This window comes from Pleurodeles waltl, chromosome 10 (assembly GCF_031143425.1).
Source record: "Pleurodeles waltl isolate 20211129_DDA chromosome 10, aPleWal1.hap1.20221129, whole genome shotgun sequence".
In the NCBI taxonomy this organism is placed as follows: Eukaryota; Metazoa; Chordata; class Amphibia; order Caudata; family Salamandridae; genus Pleurodeles; species Pleurodeles waltl.
The window spans coordinates 182,113,916-182,140,946 of record NC_090449.1 but is presented as its reverse complement, the minus strand read 5'-3'; the positions used below and the strand labels follow the sequence as shown (position 1 = coordinate 182,140,946).

Here is a 27,031-nt window from a genome sequence, read left to right as displayed (position 1 = left end):
GGTTCAACACAGGAGGTTCAGTATGCGTCTGGTGGCTGAGATTTTCATGACCTGTAGTCATTTTGTGAGATGGGCTGGGAACCCTGAGTAGAGAGCATTTCCATAGTCAAGGCCGCTAGTGATGAGTGCCTGAGTAACTGTTCTTCTAGTTGTGATTGGGAGCCTCTTGAATATTTTACATAGCATGCGTAGGGTGAGGAAGCATGCAGCGGAGAATGCGTTGATTTGTTTCTCCATGCTGAGTTTATAGTCAAAGATGAACCCCAGGTTCCTGGCTGTGTTGGAGGGTGTGGGAGGTAGTCCAAGCTCGTCCGGTCACCAGGAGATGTCCCAGGGTGTGGCAGAGTTTCTGAATAGGACTTCTGTTTTGTCAGTGCTAAGCTTGAGGCAGTTATCATCCATCCATTTGCCGATGGAGTTCATGCAGAGGTGGACATTGGCTTTTGTGGTCATTGTGTGTTTGGATAGCGAGAGGCTGAGTTGAGTGTCCTCTGCATAAGAGATTATTCTCGGACCGTAGTACCTGATGGTGCTGGTCAAGGGGCTCAGGTAGATGTTGAAGAAGCTGGGGCTGAGGGAAGAGCCCTGCGGTACTCTGCATATGATGTTCTTGGGTTGAGAGGTGAAGGGAGGAAGACTCTTTGCGATCTACCAAAAACGAAGGAGGTGATCCACTGCAGGGCGTTTCCTCTAATCCCTATCCTATGGAGTCAGATTAGCTGTCTCGTGCCTGATCCCTCTATGTCTTAAACCATGTAATCAATCAATCATAGTATTTATAAAGCGCGCTATGTACCCGTCAGGGTTTCGAGGCGCTGGGGGGGGGGGGGGGGAGCGCTGCTGGTTTAGCGGTCGAAGAGCCAGGTCTTGAGGAGCCTTCTGAATGCGAGGAGGTCCTGGGTCTGGCGAAGAGATGTGGGGAGAGAGTTCCAGGTCTTGGCGGCGAGGAAGGAGAAGGATCTGCCGCCGGATGTCTTGCGCTGGATTCGGGGTACGATGGCGAGGGCGAGGTTGGCGGATCGGAGTTGACGTGTTGGAGTGTAGAAGTTGAGTCTGGTGTTGAGGTAGGAGGGTCCGGTGTTGTGAAGTGCCTTGTGAGCGTGGGTCAGGAGTTTGAAGGTGATCCTCTTGTCTACCGGGAACAAGTGGAGTTCCTTTAGGTGAGGGGAGATGTGACTTCGGCGGGGTATGTTGAGGATCAGTCGGGCGGAGGCATTTTGGATACGTTGGAGGCGTTTGATGTCTTTGGTTGGGATGCCTGTGTAGAGTGCGTTGCCGTAGTCAAGTCTGCTGCTGACGAGGGCCTGGGTCACCGTCTTTCTGGTTTCTGTTGGAATCCACTTGAAGATTCTGCGGAGCATTCGAAGGGTGTTGAAACAGGAGGAGGAGACGGCGCTGACCTGTTTGGACATGGTGAGGGTGGAGTCCAGGATGAAGCCGAGGTTTCTTGCGTGGCTGGCAGGGGTGGGTGGGGGTCCGAGGACGGAGGGCCACCATGAGTCGTTCCAGGCTGAGGGAGTGCGTCCGAGGATGAGGACTTCCGTCTTGTCGGAGTTGAGTTTCAGGCGACTGTTGTTCATCCAATCGGCGATGGATTTTAGTCCCTCGTGGAGGTTTGTTTTGGCGGTGAGCGGGTCTTTGGTCAGGGAGAGGACGAGCTGGGTATCGTCGGCGTAGGAGATGATGCTGAGATGATGTTGGCGGGCCAGTTGAACGAGGGGGGCCATGTAGACGTTGAACAACGTGGGGCTAAGGGAGGATCCTTGGGGGACGCCGCAGATGAGGTTGGTGGCTTTGGAGCGGAAAGGGGAGAGACGGACTCTCTGCGCTCTGTCGGAGAGGAAGGATGAGATCCAGTGGAGGGCTTTATCTTGGATGCCGGCTTCCTGGAGGCGGGTCAGTAGGGTGCGGTGGCAGACGGTGTCAAAAGCGGCTGATAGGTCGAGGAGGATGAGGGCTGAGGTTTCGCCGTTGTCCATTTGATGTCTGATGTCATCTGTGGCGGCGAGGAGGGCGGTCTCAGTGCTGTGGTTTCGTCTGAATCCGGATTGTGAGGGGTCCAGGATGGAATTGTCTTCGAGGAAGTGGGTGAGCTGAGTGTTGACGATCTTCTCGATGACTTTCGCTGGAAAAGGGAGGAGAGAGATCGGACGGAAGTTTTTGAGGTCGTTGGGGTCAGCCTTGGGTTTTTTGAGGAGGGGTTGGATTTCTGCATGTTTCCAGCTGTCCGGGAAGGTGGCAGAAGTGAAGGAGAGGTTGATGATCTTGCGGAGTTCGGGGGCGATGGTGGCGTTGGCTGAGTTGAAAACATGATGGGGGCAGGGGTCCGTGGGGGAGCCTGAGTGGATGGTGTTCATGGTTGCTATGGTTTCTGCCTCGTCCACGTGGGTCCAGGCGGTGAGGCGGCAGTCGCGGGAGGAGACGTCAGGGGTGGGGTCTGGCGGTGGACCGGTGATGAAGCTGTCGTGGATGGTGGTGATTTTCTGGTGGAAGAAAGTGGAGAGGTCGTCGCAGAGTTTCTGGGAGGGCGGGATGTCGTTGGAGTTGGCTTTCGGATTGGAGAGTTCCTTCACGATGCCGAAGAGTTCTTTGCAGTCGTGGGCGTTGTTGTTGATGCGTTCGGTGAAGTGGGCGCGCTTGGCGGTGCGGATCCGTTGGTGGTGTTCGCGGTTGGCGTTTTTGAGGGCGGCGAGGTTGTCGGGTGTGCGTTCTTGGATCCATTTCTTTTTGAGTTTCTGTAAGTAATGTAAGTGCTTATGTATGTATGTAAGTGCTTGTTTTACAAAGGCTTGCTTTAAACGCAAGTAAAAAATGTACTCTAATAGTTTTCCTCCTATGTTTAGAGCAGAAGAATTACCCTTTGGGGTTACAAAGATTCCTAGAAGTCCTCCTGGAAAACTATGATACCCGTAGATTTCCAGGAGTGCTCTTACTTCACAAAGTTTACTCAAGCAGATTTTTCACTGAGTCTCTGCATAAGTAGGTCATGCATACATTTAGATTCACATTTTCAACTTTTTTTCACAAGAGGGAGAGAAGACAAAAACAGATCATGATAGGTCGGGAGGATGGCCTTTGGAAAGCAAACACAAACATCTGTGGGTAAAAATAAATGATGTCCTTTACATGAAAATACAACATCTGGTTGATATTCTTTATAATCTCCACACACAAAAGGCCATGGGCCTGCTGAATGGATGAACCAGGAGTGAATTACTCTGCAAGTGGTTCAGTGAAAGGCATGCAATGGAGGGGAAAGGTCAATATCCGTCTTCCCTGAGGTGCTGGAAGATGATGCTATGAGAGAGCCCATGGAAGGAGAGAACTACTGAGTTTGGAGCAGATCACTCTGTCAGAGGCTCAGATGAAAGAAAGGGAATCCAGGAAGGGCTGTATTTTGCACCCCTGCTGAGCCACTAAAAGATGGTGCTCAGTGTGTGGGAGAGAGGACAAGGGTAGGGAGGTAGGAAGAGGGAGGGCAAATCAAAAGTTAAAACAGATAAGTAGAGAATAGCCTTCACCCATGGACCCAAAATACAGGTAAGGCTATGTACGGAAACTACAGTCGCTACTGCGTTTGCCAAATAAGTCACCACATGCAAAGTGCCCAGGGACCACTGACCTCACGAGTTGGGAGCAGACAGTTCTTGCAGGGGCTCTGGTGAAATTCAGTGAATGGGGGCACAATTGGATTTCTCACCTCACTAATATGCTGCTGTTACTCTTGCAGTGTGGCAGCAAGGACAACTTAGTAGTAGCACAGGTAGTTTCTTCGCAGGTGTTGTGTGAGATGCATATGAATAACAGTTTGTATAACAGTTTGCCTCCATTACAGCCAATCACAAATCACCATCAATGCACTCAGAATTATAAGGTGGATTATGACCGCTGGCCAATCAATTGCTAGCCTGTTGCAAAGCAGCTCATTAAGGAAGGTGCTGGGACCCACAGCCCTTCCATGTGTAAACACTCTCTTTATTTATGACATGAGATTTGGCACACACCTAAATCTGTTTCTAGCCAGACTTAAGAAGCAAATTAATAGTCCGATCTAGATCTGGAGGAGGGGCTACTCCCCTGCAACGATCACGATATCCTGTCCGCTGGAATCTAAATACCTTTGTTTTCTATGGTATTTAGATTTCAGCGAATGGGATACCCATCACCATTGCGATGAAGTAACCATTCCATAGAGATCTAGATCAGGTCCTAAGTTTTTCTAAGAACTATCTAGCCATAAGTAAATACCTCTTGTGCATATCATGCAACTCCTTGAAATAGCACCTTTAAATTGTGTTTCTTTCTTAATTGCCCCTCTTATCTCTTTTTAAGCTGTAAACTATTTCTGCTGACACAGTACATTTAGGTACTTACTTTGTAGTTCATACTGCATTTGCTGAACAATGTCTTGAATTTTTTCCAAGTACAACGGGAGGTCGTGCCACAAAATTTGTCTGACACCGCTCTGCTTCCACACTTGGCCGGCAGCCTTAGCTCCATGTTGAAGAATACCAGCGACTTGCAGGGAAGCCTTTAAGGGCCAACTTGTGAGTTCCTGAAGAAAATCAACTGGACGAAACTTTGATGGTAGGAAAGAACAAATCAAGTACATGTTGAAAGATGATTTATGCATTACTCTCAAAACACCTAAACGATTCCTGTGTTGCTCACATTTCCCTTTAAATGCACTCTTCTGCTGCCAATTCCCTTCCAATTTAAAATGCTGTGACATTTGGTTCACAAAGCTAATTAGAGAGGCATTTGACTATCACACTCTGCCGGTAAATGAGAAGGGAGAACCATCCACTGTTTTTGGACAGAAGTCTTATTACCACTTGCCTTTTTGTGTGGCCATACTATGTCAAACTCAGTGCTTAATTTGAGCCAGTGGTTTCCGGTGCGTGACACCGGCACTTAGGCCTAGATGGCTTTAGGATTACACTGCCTCAGCATTCAGTGCTCGCACATTTAAATGCAGCAGCCGCATGTATCAAAGGAAAACTTTAGGCACTGCACATTCTTATTTAAAAATGAATCACTGGTTAAACTGCTGTCTTAATTTACCCTTTGCATTTGTACAAACATAGGCCCAGATTTACAATGCCCTAGCACCTCTTTGCTACCACATTTGAGTTTTTTTTTATAGCAATGCCATATTTACAAAGTGCCGCAATGCATGTATTGCTCTACTTTGCGACCCCTTGTTCCAAATTATGCCTGTGCCAATCATAATGTATGCCAGTGGGGTGTTCTGGCATTAGGGGGCCCACAAAAATGGTGCAATGAAATCTACAAGATTTCATTGCATCATTTATGGCATCATTTTCAACACCCGTTCAAAGTGTCTGCTCAAATCAATAGGTTTCCTTGCACTTTGCTGCACTAGCATCACCATTTTTGATGCTAGTGCAGCAAAGCATCACAGTAGTGTAAAAAATGTTGATGCAATTGGCCTAATGTGTGCCATGAGGCCGTTAGGGGCATGTGGGGGCGTGTGGGGGGGCGCAAGGAATCTGGTGCATCAGTACTGATGCGCCAGATTCTTGTAAATCTGGGTCTTAGTATATAAAGCAGAATGATTTGCCTTAGTAAACCATTCTCAAGAGAAGGCTCATATGAGGGGTTATTCTGGAAAAGAACATGCCTTCCTATCCCTCTCTCCAACAAAACCAGGATACACCTTAGATCAGAGTGAAGTTCTTGATGCGCACCAATATCAAAACCCAAAATGTGAATACAATGGCAAAGGTTATTAAGTACATACTTGGACAAAGTGCATAGTATCCCTTCCTGCGCATTAACAAACTTGCTTGTAACCCAAGCACACTTGCACCATGGCGTAAAAGGCTTGCTTTGGTGCTAGGCTGCCTGAAGTGTGCCAGCACTATGACAGAGAAAAAGAGTGCCATATCATAGTAAATATTCTCACATTTCTGTTCTCTCTCTTTCACAGAACACAATGTACTAAGTAGCTTTAGGTGAAAGGTTAGTAAATCTGCCTCACAATCCTCAACAGTGGCAAGGCATGTAGAGACATAACCCTTAAGAGAAAATAATAATTTAGAGTTGACTGCAAACAAGTTATTCAAAACCATAATTAGAAATAAGAGAGGATAAAGAAACAATATAGAGACAAAAAAGTAAACAACCCAAAAACAGACTGCTGAGGACAGCAAACATTAAGAGGATGTAATGCAGATATAGAAACATTCAAAGAAACCGAAAAAGTGTGTTCAAATATAACTACGCCCAACATGGCTTGAGAAAATGAATGGGCTGGAAAAGGCACCCAAATGCCCTTGTATATTTTCACTGGAGAAGGGGTTTCTCCATAGGAAGAAACCCACATTTTTCTCGATTTATTTATGTAGGTTTTTCCATCTAATTTAACAGATGTATGTGTTGGCTAGCTGGAATACTTCTGCAAATGTATGCTAATCATATATCTCCTGGACTACGTATGGAATGGCCTTAACTTGAAAGTAGTTTAAAATCACTTCAATCATAAGTGGAAACCTATAGGAGTAATTTTCTAAGATTCTAAGTCAACCTTTATGAATTGTACTACTTTGTTTTAACATTTTCCTTACATTTGTGGGTGGTGGATTAAATTTTGCATTAACAAATTTAAATGAAAAGTTCTTTAACTCTGATTTTTGATGTGGATGTTTTTCTTTCTCCTGTTTTACACTTTTGGGTTCTATTCTGGTAGCTTCACAAGAATCAATATTCAATTGTCTCTTTCTCTATTAAATTCCCCTTTCCTGCCAAAGAGATGAAGTTTGGAAAAATCAAAGTAATTTAATAGATCTTCCAGAAGAAAAGGATTGGGAGCTCATTTTACGCCTTAATCTACCACTCATTACTACTTCCCAAAAGAGGTGCTCCTTCAATTCAGTAGTGCTAACTCACTGTAGCAAGATACTGACAGTATGCTTTTGGAATGATTTAAATGTTTAGGTTAAAAATAAGTACTTACAATTTTACGGAATTCCAAAATGAACTCATCAAATGCATGTATCTTATCGAGAATACTTGTTTTCAGCTGGGAACCAATGCCACTTAGTATAGACTAGTGAGGCGTTTGGGAAGAAAATGAAAGCAAACAATTTAGAAATGTCTAGCACCATATAGAATATATTTTAGACGATCATCTGTTATCATTTATATTAATTTCACAAGTAATTTACTTTCTTTGTACACACAGTAGGAATCATTATTAAGCAGTACAGGGTACATACAGCGATCTGTTCCTACCATTAATTATTCAGTCTGTGATGGTATACTATCACAGTCACCCCCACCTCCCACAAAGCTGGAAAGCATGTAAAATTTCAGATGCTCCAAAAGAAACAAGCATTTCCAATGCAACGGGTCTCGCATTTCTCCGAGTTAGAGCTATTAGCAGTGGTAAACTCCCAACCGGATTTTTCTTGCCACATTAAATGGAGAAAAAAAACGCGATCGCGCTGCTACAGTTCACTCATAGTGAAACCTATCGGCAAAAGTGCAATTATCTACGTAACCGGCAAAAATGCAATTAACTATGTAACAGGGTCGATGTCATGCAAAGCGCTCGGCTTCTGCCAAGTAAGATTGTGCTGTGAAAAAGATAAAAAGTAGTCCACAAACCGGACAGAAAACAGCGAGCCTCGTATGTTTTCAGTACTTCGTTACTGCGCTCGAGGAGGGCTAACCGCTGGAAAAGGCATGACGTATGCATGCCTTCCACTAATGAGAGCAAGCAGATTTTAAAAGGCAAGCCCACGAGCCAATGAAAGACACTGACGTGTCATGTACGGGGCTCTGAGCCCTTTTCTAACTACTAAAGCGTCTCACAAGCGATACACATGCACAAGCGCATGCAACGCAGGCACGATCCTAAAAACGTACCATGCAGCACACTATATCATGACTCATGGTTAAGATAATTACCTGTAGAATTCTCTTCCGTGATACCCTTAACAAGAATACCCAGATTACCGCTCTAGTCAGGATGGCCTTTTATTATGGTAGTTTGAACAGGGGTAGAGGCCTGTCTTTGACTCAGTACTTGACATGCTTTGAGCACAGTTCTCCATAAACAGCCCATGGACAGACCATCTTTTGCTTTTGTTTCAGACAGTAATTCAAGAAGAATGCACCTTTTGAGTCCCGAGTTTAGTGCCTCACTTGAAGCATCTACCCCAACAGACTGCAATCTGCACAGGCTCCGCCGAACACATATTAGCCGGCTTGCCTTATGAAGCTCTGCAGGATTCTGTACAGAACTATATTTTCAAAAAGGATATTCAGAATGATCTAAGATACTTGGAGTCTTTCCACTAATATGTCGAATGAATATACATTTTTCCTCAGGTGCATTGTAGGTGCAAAAGGGTGAGTGCAAAATCTCACTGAGTCACAAGTTATTGTGGTTGTCAAGTCACGGTTTATAATATTTTTTTTTATATGTGTATTTATTTATGTGAACCCCCTGTAGCATGTTAATTAGCAGTTGTTGTAAGTCGGAATCTATAGAAAATCATTTCTCCAGCACTGCTGATAACACTGCTTTTCCAGCTCATATGAAAAGGATGCACAATAATTAGCAGGGATGATAGAGATCTGATTTGGCATTAATTATCCTGAATCAGGAGTCGTCCAACTGCTTGCATACCTCCTGCAGTGCCGAGTCATGTTCATCTTTTGTGCAGCCAAATACTAGGATGTCATCGCTTGTCTCATCATCTCCTGAAATATTTCTGCTGCTGATGACACCCCAAAGCTTAATCATTTGCAACAAAATAGTCCTAGGTGAGTAGAACCTGTGGTGATGTAGCGGGACTGCGGGTCTAGTTCCAGTTGGTTTGATGGTAGCCTTTGAATAGGTCCAGCTTAGAGAATACGGATGCATCTGTGAGTCAGCTGATCATGTCATTTAGGTAAGGGCCTGGGTGTCATACTATTGCTGTGTTTGGTAAGCGCATGTCGAAGCAAATGAGGATTTTCTGTGTCTTTTTCTTTGGCACAGCTATGATGGGGGACACCCATGGAGTTGGTCCTTCCGTGAGCTCCTGTGCTAGCAGACTCTTTACTTCTTCCTCTACATGAGGCTGTAGGTGCACAGGAACTCAACTGTGATTTTGAGCCACAGGCTTGATCGCTTCCTTTATGTGAAGAGTGACCTGCGTGTCCTTCAGCTGTCCAAGCCTTTTGAGGATTACAGGGTGTTCACTGAGGATGTTATGATGCTCAGCCATATGTTACGTCATGGCTAGGAGTCCCATCACTTGTGCAGTGACATTGCTGAGCAGACATGGCACTGGAAGGTCTCCCCATAGGACATGTATCTCTTCTCTCATGGATGTGTTCGGTAAGTGAGTGTCTCAGTGAATTTCCCCATGTTTACTATGGGGAGTTTCGAACCCCAGGTAAAAACGTCAACAGTGGAAAGTGACAGCGGAGGTTTGTGTTACATTTTGTCATACTCCGACCCACACATGTTGCAGCATTTGGGTCAACTGTCAAGTAGAAAGTGTGTTGTGTGACTCCCAACCTGCAGATCTACTGTTGCTATCTTCTTTATGTGCTGTTTGTCAACAAGTTGGACATGTACGGGCACTCGGTCCTGGACTGGGGCATATCTTGAGATATAGACGTTCATTGGCTTCACGCGCATTGGTGTCATCTAAGTCAGAGGAAAAACTGCGTGCTTCCATGTGTGAGGTGTGATGACTCAACATCACTCGTGGTCGAGCAGGTTGCCGCCTCTCCATCTTGATGTGTCTGTCTATGCAGATGCTTGCAAAGTGGTTGCTGCAGTTTCACTTCCCAAATTTGTGCCCCATGGCTGGGCAGGCACCAATGTGAGGGTATTCCAGGTCATAGCGATAGCACGTCCTTTCCTGTTTTTCCTTCAGGGGCGGCAGTAGTTTGTCATGTTTGCTGTGGCTGCCGGCCATGTGGTGCGCCTTTTCCATCTTTCCTACTCTCCTGTTTTCCATCTATATTGCATGCGATGTGGCCCTGCCTTCTGATCTTGCCTTGGTCAGTATTTTGTCTAGCGTGTATGTTTCTTTCAGTATTTTTGTGCCGAATCCATTCAAGTGCCATCCTTTGATGGTTTGCAGCCTGACTGCTGCCTCTTTCTTGAATTTTTCAAATTTGCAGTAGGTGGTTAGTTTGCGCAGTTGAGTCACAAAGTCGCCCAGTGATTCATCTGCTCGTTGGCACCCTGTGTTGAACTTGCAGCGTTCAAAGTCAACATTTCGCTGGGGGTTGAAATTGTCTGTGAGGCATTTTATTTGGCCTTTGTATGTAGTGATGGACTGAGGTGGGAAAGCCACGAGTAGGTCTTCAACGTCATCCCCTACCAAATTTAGAAACTGGCCCTTCGCCTGTTTATCCGTGTGATTCTTGCGAGTAGCACGCAGGTAGCACTCAAACCGCCTGATCCATTTCTCCCAGTGAGCGCCCTTTGTTTGTGAGTCTGAGAGGTCAAAGGGCAGAGGGGGCCTAATAATTGTGCTTGGACTTACGCCTCATTGAGCGCTTCAGTCATGGTTGGTCTGCTGGTTGTGAATCCGGTGTAGGCCGTTACAGTTGCGATCGCCATAATGTATGGATGTCTTATAATTGTGTTACTTGCAGTTATATCACTAAACTTGCTTTTCCTGTTGTAGTTCTTTTAGTATCTCTTTTAGCCTTTTGTGTATTTCATGTATCCACCATATTATAGGGTTGCCTGACTTCAAAATGGCCACAGTTTGTGACATAGTGTTCAGTCAGTATGTATGCCGGCTCTAAGATGGCCATTGGGGCTTCCACACAGCTCATAGGCTCCCCAAGCCTGACTTAAAGATGGCCCCAAGGGAGTCCAATTCTCACGAACTCTCACTTGGAGCAGATATCAGACGTAGGAGGTGTAGTCAACTATGCAGAGCCCAGCGGTGCCTACTGCTTGTTTGTTGTGGGCCCGTCTTATCCCTGGATTGTAGATGACGCTGCACTGATGAGGCAGGAATTGTAGACGTCGGGCTGGTGACACAACGTGGAGTGTGGCTGTGTATGCCTCGGTCCATCCCCACTGTCGTCGTCAGCTGTTCCGTCGTGGTGCAACACTCACAAAAAGATCATGCAGGAGACCAGTAAGGGTGTATGCTGGTTATTCTTTATTTCTGCCACACGGACGGGCATGTCTGTCCACACATGGTGCTGGCCAGTAGGGCCCAGTTCTGCCCTGAACCTCGTCTCGGTCGCTGGTGTCCAGTGTCCAGTGACCATACGTATAGGTGTGCATGTGGTCCTAGTGCCCCGTGCCGACATCCTGGACTATACTTGCAGAGTAAATTCTGGATGCAGATTTTACTTCACAGATAAACATTGAATAAGCATACATTTCATCTGCACAATATTTTGCAAACAAATTTCGCCAACTACTACCCCTACCTTGCTATTACTATACTGATGCCATTTTAAAATTTTAATTATCTCTAAAATAATAAAGATTAGAATGGTTTAAGGAAGTGATTCTCATTGTTTTAAGTGGCACGAAAAAGGTGGCAGGCCCTATAATGGGTGTGGCTTGAGAAGCCTTTATATAAGGCGTAGTCTATATAATTAGTACATGTAAAATAGCATCCTGTATTTGACAAATTCATAAATGGAGTCTCACTGGACAACGCATAATCAGAATCAGCAGTCTATTCCATTTAACTGCTTATTTAGCACCTTTACCCAGGGTTGAAAACAATAAAAAACCTCAACAAGGTAAATTTTAAAGTAAGTGACAATTTATTAGTTATGCTGTTGAAATGAAATAATGCTTTAGGTCCTGAATACCAATAGTAAGGAAAAGTAGCTGTTAATCTTGACAGCCTTATGGAGGTCTTCCCCCAAGCATCTTGCCTTTCTCCTCCATTTTTGCTGACCTTGTTATTGCTTGCCTTAGGAATCAGCATCTTTACCACGGCTAACCGGTGCTAAAGTGTATGTGCTCACTCCTTAAAAAATGGTAACAGTGACTTATCCCCAACTGGCATATGTAATTTACTTATAAGTCCCTATTAAGGTTGTACTACATGTACCCAGGGTCTGTAAATTAAATGCTACTGGTGGACCTGCAGTACTTATTTTGCCCCCCCTTAAGTAGACCTTTACACATGTCTCAGGCCTGCAACTGCAGACTGTGTATGCAGTTTGAACTTCCCTTTCAGCCTGGCATAATAAACCCTTTGCCAGGCCTAAACCTACCTTTTTTTTTAGTACATATAGGTCACCCCAGGGGTAGGACCCTGACAGCCCAGAGGGCAGGGTACTATGTATATAAATAGTTGAACATGTACTTTTACTTTTTACATGTCTTGGTGGTGAAAAAATGCTTAATTCGTTTTTTACTATTGCAAGGCCCATCTCTCCTTTGGGATAACATTGGAATTACCTTATTGCATTTCATAAGCTGTAATGTCCAAGTGGGAACAGGTAACTAGTTCTTGTTTTCCTGTTTGGTGACTTTGAAATTGTAATGAAAAATCCTTTCATGATAAAGTCAGATTTTAAATTACAATTTTTAAAATACCACTTTTAGGAAGTTGGGGTTTTCCTGCCTAGCCTTTTAGGGTCTATCCCTGGGTCAAAGGACTGTGGGCTTTGTGTAATCCACCTAGAAAGCCACACACAATAGAGAGTGTAGGTGTGTGTCCTGTCTCCAATAAAAGAGCTATATACCTCCTGTGGTTAGCTAGAGCTAGGACAGAGAAGGCAGGATGCCTCAGGACTTCATAGGGAAACTTAGAGATGCTTCTCCCACTTCAAAGGCAGAACTGGGTATAAGTATCGAACCTCAGACACCAACTCTTCAGTACACTTCGGGACTTGTGGATAATCTGCAAGGAAGAAGGACTGCTGCTGCTGAAAGGCCTGACACTGTGATGGACTGCTGTCCTACCGGACTACTACCTAGCTGGACTGCTGCCTTGCTGTGGTGACCTGCTACCTACTGCCCTCTTGCCTGGGAGAGAAGGACTGGATCAGCATCCAAAATGACTCCAAGGGCTAGTTGACTGGCCTCTTGACTAGAGCCTCAATGACAGAAGGCTTCAACAACCTTGAGCCTAGCAACTGGATTCTACCAGTTGTGAGTCCCGCTCTGCCAAGTGGTGCCCCCCAGGCCTGGACCCCTGGAAGTGGCCCTAAAGGTGCTCTGATCGCTTATCTGTGGAACCAGCAGAACCGGCACAACTTCTCTGCTCCACGCTCAACCCCGAGCAGAACCAACTCATTGCCTCTGTTGCGAGGGTTCTCCGATGCAAGGACTCCATATCAGCTTCACAGCCTGCATCAGAACAGCCACCGTTGCAAAGGTTTCCAGATACAGGCCCTTACATAGCAAATCTCTCACCGACGGCAGCCTCTACGAAGATGCCGGTTCTTGCATCGCAGCCTCACAGCTCCTCAGAACTGACGCATGTCCCCGAATGAGCAACGAATCCACAACAACGGATTTCACATCTCAAGCCCTCAATGGGATCATCAGCGATGATGCAGGACCTTGCATCACAGCTCCTCAACACCGCAGAACAGTCGCATCACCTCGACTGTGTAACACATCCTTGGCACGGGACCTTGCAGAGCTCTGCAACCAGGACTTAAGCTACGCTCATTCAGTAAGCCTAACTCGGTCCCTACAGCCGGTCTGCGCTCCATAATGGTCAGCCTAAACTTGTGACTTTGTCTCAGACTGCCGCGACCAGATATCCACAGTTTTACGCTTTTTGGCATTATTTTATATAGCGCTTACTACCCCTGACAAGACGTTGAAATGGTTTTTGGCGAGTATCACGCTACTCCAGAACCCAAAAGGACTAGTGGTGGAATAGTAAAGGGAAATATGAGCATAGTATTAGTATAGGGAAATATGAGTTGATTTGAACGGTGGGCATGTGCAGTCTGTTAATTGGTTTGAATAGAATAAAGAAGGGACAGAAGAGGGGAGAATCTAGAAAGTGTTGATTTGGAGGTCATAGTAGTAAAATGAGGTTTGGGATGAGCAAAGGAGAGATGCAGGAGGGAAAAGTCTGCAGAAAGGGATTAGGGAGATCATAGTAATAAAATGAGGCTTGGGATGAGTAAAAGGAGAGTTACATGGGGGAGAAATTATTAGGATTGTTTGGAAGATCATAGTAGTAAACATCGGTTTGAGGTGAACCACGAGTGACAGAGGAGGGAAGAGTCTAGGAAGTGTTATTTTGGAGAATATAGTAGTAGAATGAGGTTTGGTAAGAGTCAGAAAGTGGAGACAGAGTATAGATTGAGAGAGGTATAGGGTAAGACAGAGTAGTACATTAGAGAGAGTGATTATTTTTCTCTTGTACAGTAGGACTAAAGTAATGAATATATAGATACATGATTACATAGAAAGGGAATATATGTATTAGGAAGATGATATACTGAGATTTAAAGAAGTGTTGTGTAAACACAGACTTTCAAGTGTTGCAGTATTTGAAGGTAATTTATTAGTGTATTTTTCATAACTCAACTTTTTTAATCTTTTCCTCAATATTTCAATAGTGAAATGCTCGTAGATATAGATAAAACATAGACTCATAAACATCTAATCAAACACCTCATATAAAAACTATGCACTGACCTATGAACATGTTAAACATAGAATAATACATATATATATTACCTACTGGCGGCCGCCAGTAGGTAGTTAGAGTTAGGGCCTAGTTTCCATAGAAAAAGCATTTTTTGACTTGCCTATGTCTTTGGCACCATTTGACGTATCTTCATAACATTTTCCCAAAAAAGTGCCCTCTGATTCTTGTTGGTCATTGAAAATTTTGGAATAATCCATCAAGCGGGGCAAGAAAAAGGGGGAGGGTAAAAAAAGTTGAATTTTCCATGTTAAATCCCTTAGGACCTTCAGACACGACTACAGCCCGAACTACTGGACAGAATCACACGAAATGTGGCAGAAAGCTAGGTTCCGGTACGCAGATTAACTTTCCCTTATTTGATGGAAATCTGTGCAGTACTTTAGGAGATATTAAAGGGAAAACAGATTTGTATATCTGGGCTTGTGATGATTTTGTGATTATCGCTATGTATTCATAAATGCACGCGACAACAGAGACGCTGTGATTGGCTTGAGTTGAGCTGTCTAGAAGGTTGCAGCCACCATCTTAGGGAATGGGTTACAGTCCCCGGGGCTGAAATTTGATGTGGAAAGTGGCATAAGGGGTAAGGATGGAGTTACCCTGACCCCAAGGCTGTTATGTAGGAGACTATGGTGGTCAAATTAAGACCTTACAAATTAGTCGAGTGTTGTAATAATTGTAAATAACTCGCGACGCTCAGCGTGGAACCCCGATGTAGCATTGCAATGCCTTCGTAAATTATATTATAATATATAGTCAACCAATCAGACACTGATGCACCCAGTTACAGACCCACTGAGTCTCATGCACCCACTCACAGACCCACTCAGACACTGACGCACCTACTCACCGAGCCACTCAGACCCTCATACACTCATTCACAGACCCACTCCAACCCTCACACGCCCAGCACGGACCAACTCAGTCCCTCAAGCACCTACTCACAGACCCATGGAGAACATCATGCACCCACTTACAGACCCTCTCAGACACTGATGCGCCCACTCACAGACCCACTCAGACCATCATGCACCCACACACCAACCCACTGAGACACTGACACACCCACTCACACACCCACTCAGACACTGACGCACACACTCACAGACCCATTCAGACCGTCATGTACCCACTCACAGATCCACTCAGACACTGACGCACCCAGTCATTGGCTCACTCAGAGAATGACGCCCCCACTCACACACCCACACACAGACCCACACAGACACTGAAACACCTGCTCATAGACCAAGTCAGGCCCTCATGCACCCACTCACAGACCAATTCAGACTCTCACGCACCCACTCACAAATCCACTCAAACCCTTATGCACGCACTCAGAGGCCCACTCAGACACAGTTGTACCCACTCACAGACCCACTCAGACCCTCACACAGCCATTCACAGATCCACACAGACACTGATACATCCACTCACTGACCCAATCGGACCCTCATCCACTGACTGAGACCCACTCAGATATTGACACATCCACTTACAGACCCAATCAGACACTGACGCACCCCCTCACAGACCCACTTAGCCACACCCATTCAGACCCTCATGCTCACATTCAGAGACTCACTCAGACACTGATACACCCACTCACAGACCCACTCAGACTCTCACACACCCACTCAAAGACCCATTGACACCCACATGCACCAACTCACAGAACTGCGCAGGCACGGACACACCCACTAAGACACTGATGCATGCACTACCAGACCCAGACAGAGACTCTCACAACCCCTCTCTCCCCAGACACACCCTCTTACACCTATTCTCACACCCAGAGAGATAGGCCTTGGCCAACACCTGCTGTCATGGCCAAAGGGCAGTGTGCAGAGTAGGGTTGGGTGGTTAGGGGGGCTGACCACAGGGACTGGCTGCAGGCCAAGCCTTGCGTGCCACATCAGCTGCTCATGGGCAGAGGCAGTGCACGGTTCCAGGTTGGGTACTTATAGGGAGTTGTCCTCAGGACCTGGCATTGGCCAACTGCCACCACCCATGGCCGAAGGCAGTGTGAGGTGGTTGTTAGATTTATATAAAGTAATGAAAATTACTATACATTAAAAAAAACAAAGAAATTCACTGAAAAAAACAAAAGGTTATAGGGATGTTACTGTTAGGCAATAGAATTTGAAAAAACATAGACATTCCCTGAAAAACCCAAAGGTTACAGGGACATTATAGTTAGGAAATAGAATTACAAAAACCTTGGAAATTGACTGAAAACAACAAAGGTTAAGTGGACGTTATAGTTAGGTTCTGAATTTACTCATACAAAACCATAGAAATTCACCTGTTATAATTAGAGTTATCTCAAGTAACTATAACTCGTGCCCTAAGGTAACTACAACTCGTGCCGTCGATATACACTGTTAATTAGCCACAAATTACGACACTCATGACATCTTTGATAACATAATTGATAATACCAAAGTAATATTTTCAGTAACACTTTTGACAAAAGAAATGTGCATGGCAGGGGCGCGAGTTATAGTTATCTTAGAGCACGAGTTATAGTTACTTGAGATAACTCTAAAACAGTTGAATTTCTATGGTTTTGTTGAGACATTGAAATCTCTATGAGGTTTGTTTGAGGTATGTTAGTAGAATGCCTTTGCTGATATTGTGATTGGATGTTTGTGGATGTGGATGGCTTAAGGTGGTTGCTGCTAAATGAAAAATTGGTCAGCATTTCTGACCTGGCCCGAACAGGCCCAAAGAGGCAACTGCCCTTGCCCTCTCCACCCATAGCCTTTGAAGCCTGGGCTGAGATGCCCTGAGCCCCAAGCATAAATAGCTGTATTGGGCAAAGGAACCATAGCCCTAAACAATCAGACCCTAAACCCTAGAGTCAATGGGAGACTTGGCCCTAATAACCAATCACACCCTAGCTCTATTTGCCAATCAAAACCGAAACCCTAAGCCCTAAGTCTAATAGGAACCCTAGTCCTGGGATGCAATCAGAACCCTAGCCTTAAGAGCCAGTCAGAACTCAAACCCTAAACCCTTAGTCCTGTAGACACCCTAACCCTAGTAACCCATCAGAACACTAGCCCTAACAGCCAATCAAACCTCAAACCCTAAACCCTTAGTCCAATAGACACCCGTCCCTAGAAACCAATGACAGCACAGATGCAACATCCAGTAAAAATGTATATAAGAGGCATATGACCTTAAGCACAGGCGTCTGGGGCAGGGGGAAGGGAGGTGCTTCTCAATTCAGAGTTGCCTTGGATACAGACAGGCTCAATCTACACTTTGTACCTTCCTGATTCAGCTCTACAAGTAAGGCACAATTCTGAAGCCACTAAAATACTGCTTTTCCACAGACTTAAACTAATCACTTGTTCAAGCCAAAAACGAGTTCTACATACACTTTCCAAACACAGTTTAAACCATAAATCAGATTTAACAGACTATAGAACACACTCTGGTTAGCCACTGAGATGTATTTTGCCTTTAAATTGCACATTACCAGTTCTACTTCATCACACTCTTATGGTCTATCCATCATAATAGTTAAAGATTATATAGGAGACTATGTAAATAGATATAAAAACTAACAAAACTTGGTTCAGCACGTAGGATCCACAGGTTGGTGTTTTTGATTTTTCTTTATGTATGAAATTGTATTTTCTACATTTTATTTAACAGTTGTTTATCATATAAGAAAAGACAAATATATTAAGGTGCTTAATGTAAATGACACACCATTATTAATTAGCAAACACCCAGAGAGCAGAGGGTGATAGGCAAACATTTAGTGATTATAAGATGGAACTGTAAGTCTGCTGACTGCAAACCACTGAACGTTTGAAAATTATGGGTGCACGATCAGTTCATGTAGGCTACTTACCAGTAAAGAGAGTTGATTTTCAGGGTGAGATCTAGCCTGTGGATTTCACAAATTTTAGATTCTAGACTTTACTCATTGTCTGCTTGAATGTGAGGTGGTATGCCTATTTTCATGTTTCTCAGTTAAAGCAGATTGAGGGGGTCATTCTGACCCTGCGCAGAACGACGGAAGCACCGCCAACAGGCTGGCGGTGCTTCAAAGCCCATTCCGACCGCAGCGGTAAAGCTGCGGTCGGAAAACCGGGGCCGGCGGTTTCCCGACGTTTTTGCCCCGGCTGGGCGAATCCACCAGGGCAGCGCTGCAAGCAGCGCTGCCCTGGGGATTCCGACCCCCTTCCCGCCAGCCTGTTTCTGGTGGTGTACACCGCCAGGAAGAGGCTGGCGGGAACGGGTGTCCTGGGGCCCCTGCACTGCCCATGCGACTGGCATGGGCAGTGCAGGGGCCCCCTAACAGGGCCCCAGCCTGCTTTTCACTGTCTGCCTCGCAGACAGTGAAAAGCGCGACAGGTGCAACTGCACCCGTCGCACACCTGCAACACCACCGGCTCCATTCGGAGCCGGCTTCAATGTTGCAGGCCCCCTTCCTGCTGGGCCGGCGGGCGCTAACATTGTTAGCGCCCGCTGGCCCAGCGGGAAGGTCGGAATGCGGGAAGCGGTATTTTGGCCGCGTGGCGGCCAAATGGCGCTTCCCGCCTGGCGGGCGGCAGAGTTAGAATGAGGGCCTGAGTGTATGTTGGTGGACTCATTTGGCACATACCTATCACCAAGCAAAGTATCCTTTTACAAATTCATGTGATCAATTGTGATGCGAACCTGAGGCATGGAAAATTAGTTAGGCAGGCTTTTCTGGGCGAGTGTGGTGTTTGAATATTGGGCAATGTAAGTCATACTTACATACTGGTGCTGGTAATATATAGAGGCATGGAGTGGAATGGAGCAGTCTGATTTAGACCACTATGTTATCGAGGGTAATGATTTTTTGTACTCATCGGTTTATTTTTTTGTTGTCTTTGTTTCTTACCCTACAGTTTGAATATCTGATTTAATTTAGCTGTTAGATATGTTAATTTGGATATTACTTTTTAATGTCTGCCCTGTGTTTTGTGGAGCATGGCTACCAAGTTATATGATTACTTTCATTCACAATTCAAAAACCGGTCAACTTCATAAATCCCTGATAAGTGGCAAACAGTGCACCATGATTAGGTACCCTAAAGGAGCTGTAGTAGGTGTCATATTTTGATGAACATTAGGTACAGTGGCTCCAAAGAGAAGATATAAAACCTTAAGAAAAATGCTTCAAGCTGGTATGTTGTGCAGGAATAACATAGGTAATATTGTATTTCTGCTGCACTATTCCACAGACGATAGGAGGGCACAGTGCTGCACACTGTTATAGGTTTGCCACACCCCATCACACTTATTTTTTAGATATCTTTGTATTTGCCCATTCAAGTTAAAGAAATGTATAAAGGTAAAAGATGCAGATACGTTTCAGTCACTGATGTGGCTTACTACAATTTCTGAATGAGAACAAATTGGTGTGGAGAAGAGGGCTGTAGGGTTTAAATTATGCTTTCTTTGACTTGTGGCTATTATCAAAAATACTCTACCTCAACTTTAACAACAGCATTCCCACAGCCATGCGCTGTTAAAATCACACTCTGGTTCACAGCTGCAATGGCGATGTGCCACAGTCTTTCTTGTCTTTTGCCATTTAGAGTGAGATAGGTCTCCAAAGCAGCCAACTTGTTCCCATCCACACATGCACTGAGCTCCAGGCCATTGTCTTCAGCCTGCCCTGGGAGAGAAAAACAACACATTTAGGAGTTAAGTAGTCACTTCAGATATAGCGTGTTTCAGTGAGAAGGGCACCAGTTAAGAAAAGGGTATAAAATAGGCTTCATGATCTTCATATAAAGAATAAAAACATGGCATTTTCTGTGGTTGTCTTTGGGTTGTTGTTGAGATTAAACATAAAGAAAGACCTAGCAAACATATTCTTCAGACTACCGCTTTTCTACAAAATGGAGCAGAGTTATCATTTAATGGCGTCAGAGAGCAAGCAACGGGAATAAATTAATAAAAATGGGAGCCAAGCAGAACATTGATTCACAACATGCACAATATGGCAGCCAAGTATCTACATGTCAATCTCTGGAGACGTGCAACATCCCGAACTAATTAATGAATCACCTCCCTTCTTGACGCAGTAGCAGTGAAGCCGGTGGGTGATACGTAATTGAGGGGATGACCTCCAGTGGCAGCTGGTAATTTTAGGAGGGAGAGGGGCGGACGAGAAGCACACTCACACTTATTCATTCACACTCGAAGGCATGCAAATCCATTCACAACACTCATCAGCATTCAAACATACATGCACGCACCAAGAATTCATTAAAAAAAAAAACACAGACACACACACTTACCTTCAGCTCAGAAGTCCCAGGAGGGTTGGGACTGCTGCCTTCCCTCTCTGGCTGACCTTAGTTCCTTTCCTTTCTGTCTCTCTCATTAGCTGGTGGTAATAACAGTTGAGGGAGGTCTTGAAGGTGGTCCTGTATGAGGTGTCCATGCTTGTACACCATGTTTCAAGTTGCTTGCAGTGGCTTTTTGCTGCTCTCAGTTTCTTGGTGTACAAACATGCCTGCCAGGTGGATCTCCTGTGTCTGCTGGTCTTGATGGGAGCAATGATGTCGGCACAGTGGTAATCCAGAACTTGAGGTTTTTGACAGCTTGGTCCAGGCTTGATGCAGTGTTAGGGCATGATGTGTTGAGGGCGTCCACTCATTGGCTCTCTGATACTTTGCTCCAGCTGCAATGGGGGAGTGCTAAATGGGCGCTGGGTGTCATGGCAGTGGCCTAGAGGTGGGAGGACTGGGGATGTTGAAGTGTAGGATGGAGTGGTTAGTCCAGGTGAACTAGGTGACATGGCTGTACTTGACAGTGTTGCTGGAGGTGAAGATGGGGTCCAGTGTGTGTCTTGCATTGTGGGTGAGGTCAGTGACAAGTTGAATGAGTTCTATGTCATTCATGCTGTTGAGGAGGCTGGTGATGTTGGTGTTGTTGAGGTCATAGGGGTGGAAAATCAGATCTCTGGGGAAGATGTAGTCTTTGGTGTCAATGGCAAAAGGGGTGATGAAGTTGGGGATGATGAAGCAGAAGTTAGGGCGTGGTCCAGGTGTGCTGTAGGCAAGGGTGCCTCTGATGTTATTTTTCCCCCCTCTGTTTAGAGCAGTGGTCTCCAAACATTTTAATACCGCACCCCCCTAGTTGAAAAATTAAAGTCATTGCCCCCCCTCAGAATTTGTCACATTTATTTTAGAAAGATGGCACTGTTTAAATATGTCTAGACCTATTTAAACATTGTAGTTAAGTACTGTTGCCTTTTTAAAAGGGCAATTACATGTTTCTGCTTAAAATAAAGGCATTTATCTGTATAATGCTTCTTTTGGCCAGAGTCTGCGCCCCCCCCTCCCCGGGACCACTTGAGGCCCCCCTAGGGGGGCCCACCCCCCAGTTTGAAGACCTCTTGTTTAGAGTTTGAAGTTGAGACGTTCCTTTGTTTGGATGGTGTGTTCTGGCATCCTAACTAAGGGCAATGTTTTTTTATTCAAATGAATTACATTAATCTCTGAGCTGCCCTTGATTGTGTACAATGCTGCACCTTTGGTAGTGTAGTTTCATGTTTTTAAATTAAGTGCTTTTAGATCAATCAACTTTGGATCGGCAGTTACAGGAAAAACCTTTCAGACAATTTTCAAAGTTTACTTCTTATCCAGGATGAACAATTTGCTCTTATACTAGACTTATTGTTTAAAGAAAACGGACTAACACATGGTCTTAGGGTGGTCTTCCCCCAGATATATTGCCTACCTTGCCTCACTTTTGCTGATCTATTTTTGTTGGCCTTAGGACCCTGGACGCTTTACCACAGCTAACCAGTGCTGAAGTGCATGTACTCACTCCCCTAAAACATGGTAACACTGATGTATCCACAATTGGCATATTTAATTTACATTTATACTTCACATGCCCAGGGCCTGTAAATTCAATGTTACTAGAGGGCCTGCAGCCTTGATTGTGCCACCCCCTTAAGCAGCACTTTAAACATGTCTCAGGTCTGCTACTGCAGAACCTGTATGTGTAGTTTCACCACCAGGTCGACTTGGCATTTAAGACCCTCTGCCGAGCCTTAAACTCCCCTAGTATTGCACATATGACACCCCTAATGTAGGCCCTAAGTCGCCCATATGGCAGGGTGCTGTGTAAGTAAAAGGGGGAACATATACATTTTAGTTTTACGTGTTCTGGTAGTGAAAAACTCCCAAATTTATTGTTCACTACTGAGGCCTACCCCTCTCATAGGATGATATTGGGGATCTCTTGAGTGTAATTCCTGCTTGAGGAGTAGGACTGTTGTGTTTGGTACCTATGGGCCTATGGATTTGTAATACTAAATCAACCTTAATAGTAAAATTGGATTTATGATTACAACTTTAAAATTGCCACTTTTAGGAAGTTGGTATTTTCTGCTCTTAAGCCCTGTGTGCCTGGTTTCTTCCTCCAATACACCGCTAGGTGAGGTGACAGCTGGGCTTTGTGCATTCCTTCTAGACAGTCACACACAAAGGGAACTGAGGTGTGTCTGATGGGCCATTCACTTCCTGGTGGGCCGTCACCAAGCTGAAGGGCCATCATGGGAAGGATGGGAGGGAGAAGCAGACAATAGCACCTTAATAGGGCTGTGCCTGTCCCCACACTAACACCTGCAAACCCTGAGTAGTGTGTTTGAAGCCAGTGCAGGAAAGGGAGGACCTGTGTGCACTTCAAAGCCCCTCATTGAATTCACCCCCACTTCAAAGGCACCACTGGGTATAAGAACTGGACTTCTGACCTTACTAAGTCAGCACATTATGGAACTGAGGACATCCCGCCAGGAAGAAGGGCTGCTGTGCTGAAGGGACTGTCACTCTGCTGGAACTCTGCTCGCCTGTGCTGGACTCCTGTTTTGTTGTGCGTGCCCTACTGCATGCTGCCTCCTTGCCTGGAAGTGAGAAGGACTAGAACTGCAGCTCTACAATCCGAGAACCAAGGTGACTTCAAGGGCTTGCTGGCTTACCTACTGTTCTGTAGTTTCTGGAACATCAAAGACAACTTGCATGTTTCCTACAACACCTGGTCTCTGCCACGTGTGTGTCCTATCCTGCCAAGTGGTGCCAATCCAGCCCTAGGCCCTTGGAATTGGGTTATTTTGTGCTGCAATCCTCTGTGTCAGCGCACTGCCTTGGCTGTGCCAATTAGAACCACCTCATCCCTCCTCTGCACCAACAGATCACCACTGAGGACAAAGACATTGCACCACCAGCTGCACAGCTCAGAACCATCTCATTGCCTTCAGCCCCAACACATCGCTTTCCCATCACCTAGCTGTGCGGCTCAATGATATGCATCACCATTGCAGAGCGGTTTGCCACTGCACTACTGTTCTAGGATCGACGACTGTGAGGCTCAAAGACGACAAACGGAACCTATTCTTCACATTTGCATTGTCTCTTCTGCTCATCGCATCATCAATATCGACACAACGCTCCATACAACGCATTCATTCAGCGAGACAAGGTTGGTCCCTGTAGCTGGTCTGCGCTCCATCGCAGTTTGTCTGAACTTTGGATTTACTCGTCTATTGTGACCAGATAGCCCCAAATGGCGCTTTACGCTTCAAAGCACTATAATTACATTGAATCTAAAAAATGTATATGTCAGCTTCTACTTATTAGATTTTTGTTGTTTTGGTCTTGTTTTATTCATAAAAATATTGGCCCTCATTACGAGTTTGGCAGGCAGCCTCACCCGCCCGCCAATGTCATACCACCATCAGGCCGCCTGTGCAGCCTGAACACTGCCAGCCCTATTAGGAATTCACCGCAGGGCTGGCGGGCGGAAAAATGTTTCCGCCCATCGGCCCTGAAGTCAACAGGGCCTTAACATTGACACCGGCTTGTAATTGAGCCGGTGCCAATTTGGCGATGCGGCAGGTGCAGCAGCACCCGTCGTTCTTTCCACTGTCCATAATACATGCAGTGGAAAGCGCAACAAGGCTGTTCATGGGGCCCCTGCACTGCCCATGCCAAGTGCATGGGCAGTGCAGGGGCCCCTATGGGGTCCCCGGCACTCCCTTTCCGCCAGCCTTTGCATTGCGAGGCTACCACCATGCAAAGGCTGGCAGAAAGGCGGATTACAACCGCAAGACCACCAGGCTGTTGACTGGTGGCAACCTGACAGGGCAGGTGGACCGTATGTGTCGCTTTCACCACAGTTGTAATGTCGTAGTTGGACCGCCACTTTGGTGGCAGTGCGACTGCGGCCCTGGCGGTCTGGTGACCGCCACCAGGATCATAATGAGAGCCATAGTCTATTTTCTACCTTGGTGTGGGGTCTTTTTGTAGTGTTTTCACTGTGTTACTGTTTTGACACTTTGCCTCCTAAATTAAGCCTGCCTGCTCTGAGGCAAGCTACCAGATGGTGAGCACAAGTTAATTTATGGTGTGTAACAGATTTACCCTGACTAGGACTGTGATTAGGACTGTGGTTCCAACTACCAACTAGAGACCCAATATCAAACAGCTTGACATCAAGGACTTTCAATTATTTCAGACAGCATAACTTTGGATCCCTGAATATGACGAGAAGTGCCTTGAGGCTATTAAAAAACACTGATGGTATAATATGACAATGTCTGCCTTTGTGTAACAATATAATCCTACATCCCTGCAACGATCTGTTTTCGGATACTAAGCAGTATTAGATAAAACATATTAACTCAAATCTGAAACTTATAGCACAGTTATAACATCAAAGAAAAAAGACAACTGTAAAAGAGATAAACACATTTTGTTTTTTTTTTAACAGCATGTCGGTATGGTGAGATATTCAATCTGCATTACCTGTTATGTGTTCCACTGAGTACTGGAGGCAGTCTTTATCTTTGGAGACAGCAAATCTCACTTTCTCCTTTTCGTCAACATTTCCTTCCAGCAAGATGCGGCCACGAGTGGGTGATGTGGTGTACCTACCCATCACCGCCATGTGCACCCTCTCAGAGGCTTTAAGCTGTTGTGAGTGAACAAAAACATCTCCGTATTTGTTAAACGGTCTAAGTCAATTTGTGTGATGTGATTCTCTAATAAGGTAATTAGAGGAAACGATTACTAGCCATTTCATGAAATTTTGTAATTTTAAAGTTTTTTTTTAGTTACGTCTGTTGTGACGCCGAACCCTCATTACGAGTGGCTCATTTGGTTCCCATCCCTGTGCAAACAGAATTGGATGTTATGTGGTAATTGCCTCATCCCTCCACATCTTTCCTAAGCTAAATTGTGGCAGGAGAAACCTACCGTAATGTACCGGGGAGAATGTCCAGTAAATATCGTTACATACAGATTGTGATCATCAAAGAACCAAACTTGCATGCTATGCTCTATTTTAAAAGGCAAAACTTGTAACAAGAGTTAACTAATGAACCATTTAAATTCTAGTATCCATGCTAGTGGACTTTAAAAGATGAGATAATTATCACACCACCTACACGCCACTGGAAAGTAAAATCCTCCTGTCTTTTTTTTTTTAGCAAACATTTAGCTAAAAAAAAGAGAACAAGTTAATTTTCAGATTTTTTTCTCATTCAGATGTTTAATACCTTTTCTTGAACAATTAAAAAATGGCATCGCATTTCATAAAAAGCTTAGCAAGAGAACTGTCAATTTTGCTTAACATTTATGTATGCATATATTGTACATGTATGACATTGTATGCAAGCAGAGGTTATGCATTCTGTATCGGTGAGACACGTAGCTAACAAAACAACAGAGTACATCCAATGATAGGTTGAACATTACATTTTGAGAGTATATCCAGCCCAGTTAAAATCGTTTTGATACACTAGCGCAGCCCACTATGATCTCCTAGGCTTTAAGTGCAACAAGTTTTCTTCAAAGAAGACTTCACCGAAAGACTATTTTAAATGTGTGATATCCAAAAAATCCATGTTTGGGCTGAAGTTAGTTTTCTCTTTTCATAGGTGACCTTCAGCAGAAAACAAAGAAAATATGGAAAAAGAAATGACGTACCTGAATGACAGCGTGAACCCGAGCATGGAGCAGAAGGTAGCCACTGATGTGAGATGGCTAAACAGCAGTGATAGAGTGCTGAGGATGACGTACTTAAACCTACAGGCCACTGTTGCAGCACTGAGAATGTCACTTATCAGGCCACATCATAGGAAAGGCTGCATGCAGTCTAGCCTGATTAGTTTTACTCAAAGCAGCCCACATGCATATGGAAATCTCCGGCAATTGTGTTATTCAGCTGCTGTGTGTTGGTTGCTGTGTTAACTGTCCGGTGCCCACATGTGCTTGTGACCAGAGTCAACAATTTGGAAGGACAGAGGCGCACTCCAGTTTCCTGTATGCCTCCTTTTTTCTACCTCTCTTCATCCTCTTGGTGAGGGTCAGTCATTGGTC

General features: G+C 45.0%; 1 protein-coding gene across 3 annotated transcripts in view; it reads right to left on the bottom strand.

The window, feature by feature from the left end:
• Positions 1-27,031, bottom strand: part of LOC138261322 (uncharacterized) — an 888,401-nt gene that overhangs the window by 50,683 nt on the left and 810,687 nt on the right. For all 3 annotated transcript variants that reach the window (XM_069210158.1, XM_069210160.1, XM_069210159.1), the window contains 4 exons: positions 25,457-25,622; positions 20,123-20,310; positions 6,980-7,072; positions 4,375-4,579 (listed from right to left, as the gene is read on the bottom strand). In XM_069210158.1, the coding sequence (XP_069066259.1) occupies positions 4,375-4,579; positions 6,980-7,072; positions 20,123-20,310; positions 25,457-25,622 (652 nt within the window). The remainder of the gene's footprint in view (positions 1-4,374; positions 4,580-6,979; positions 7,073-20,122; positions 20,311-25,456; positions 25,623-27,031) is intronic.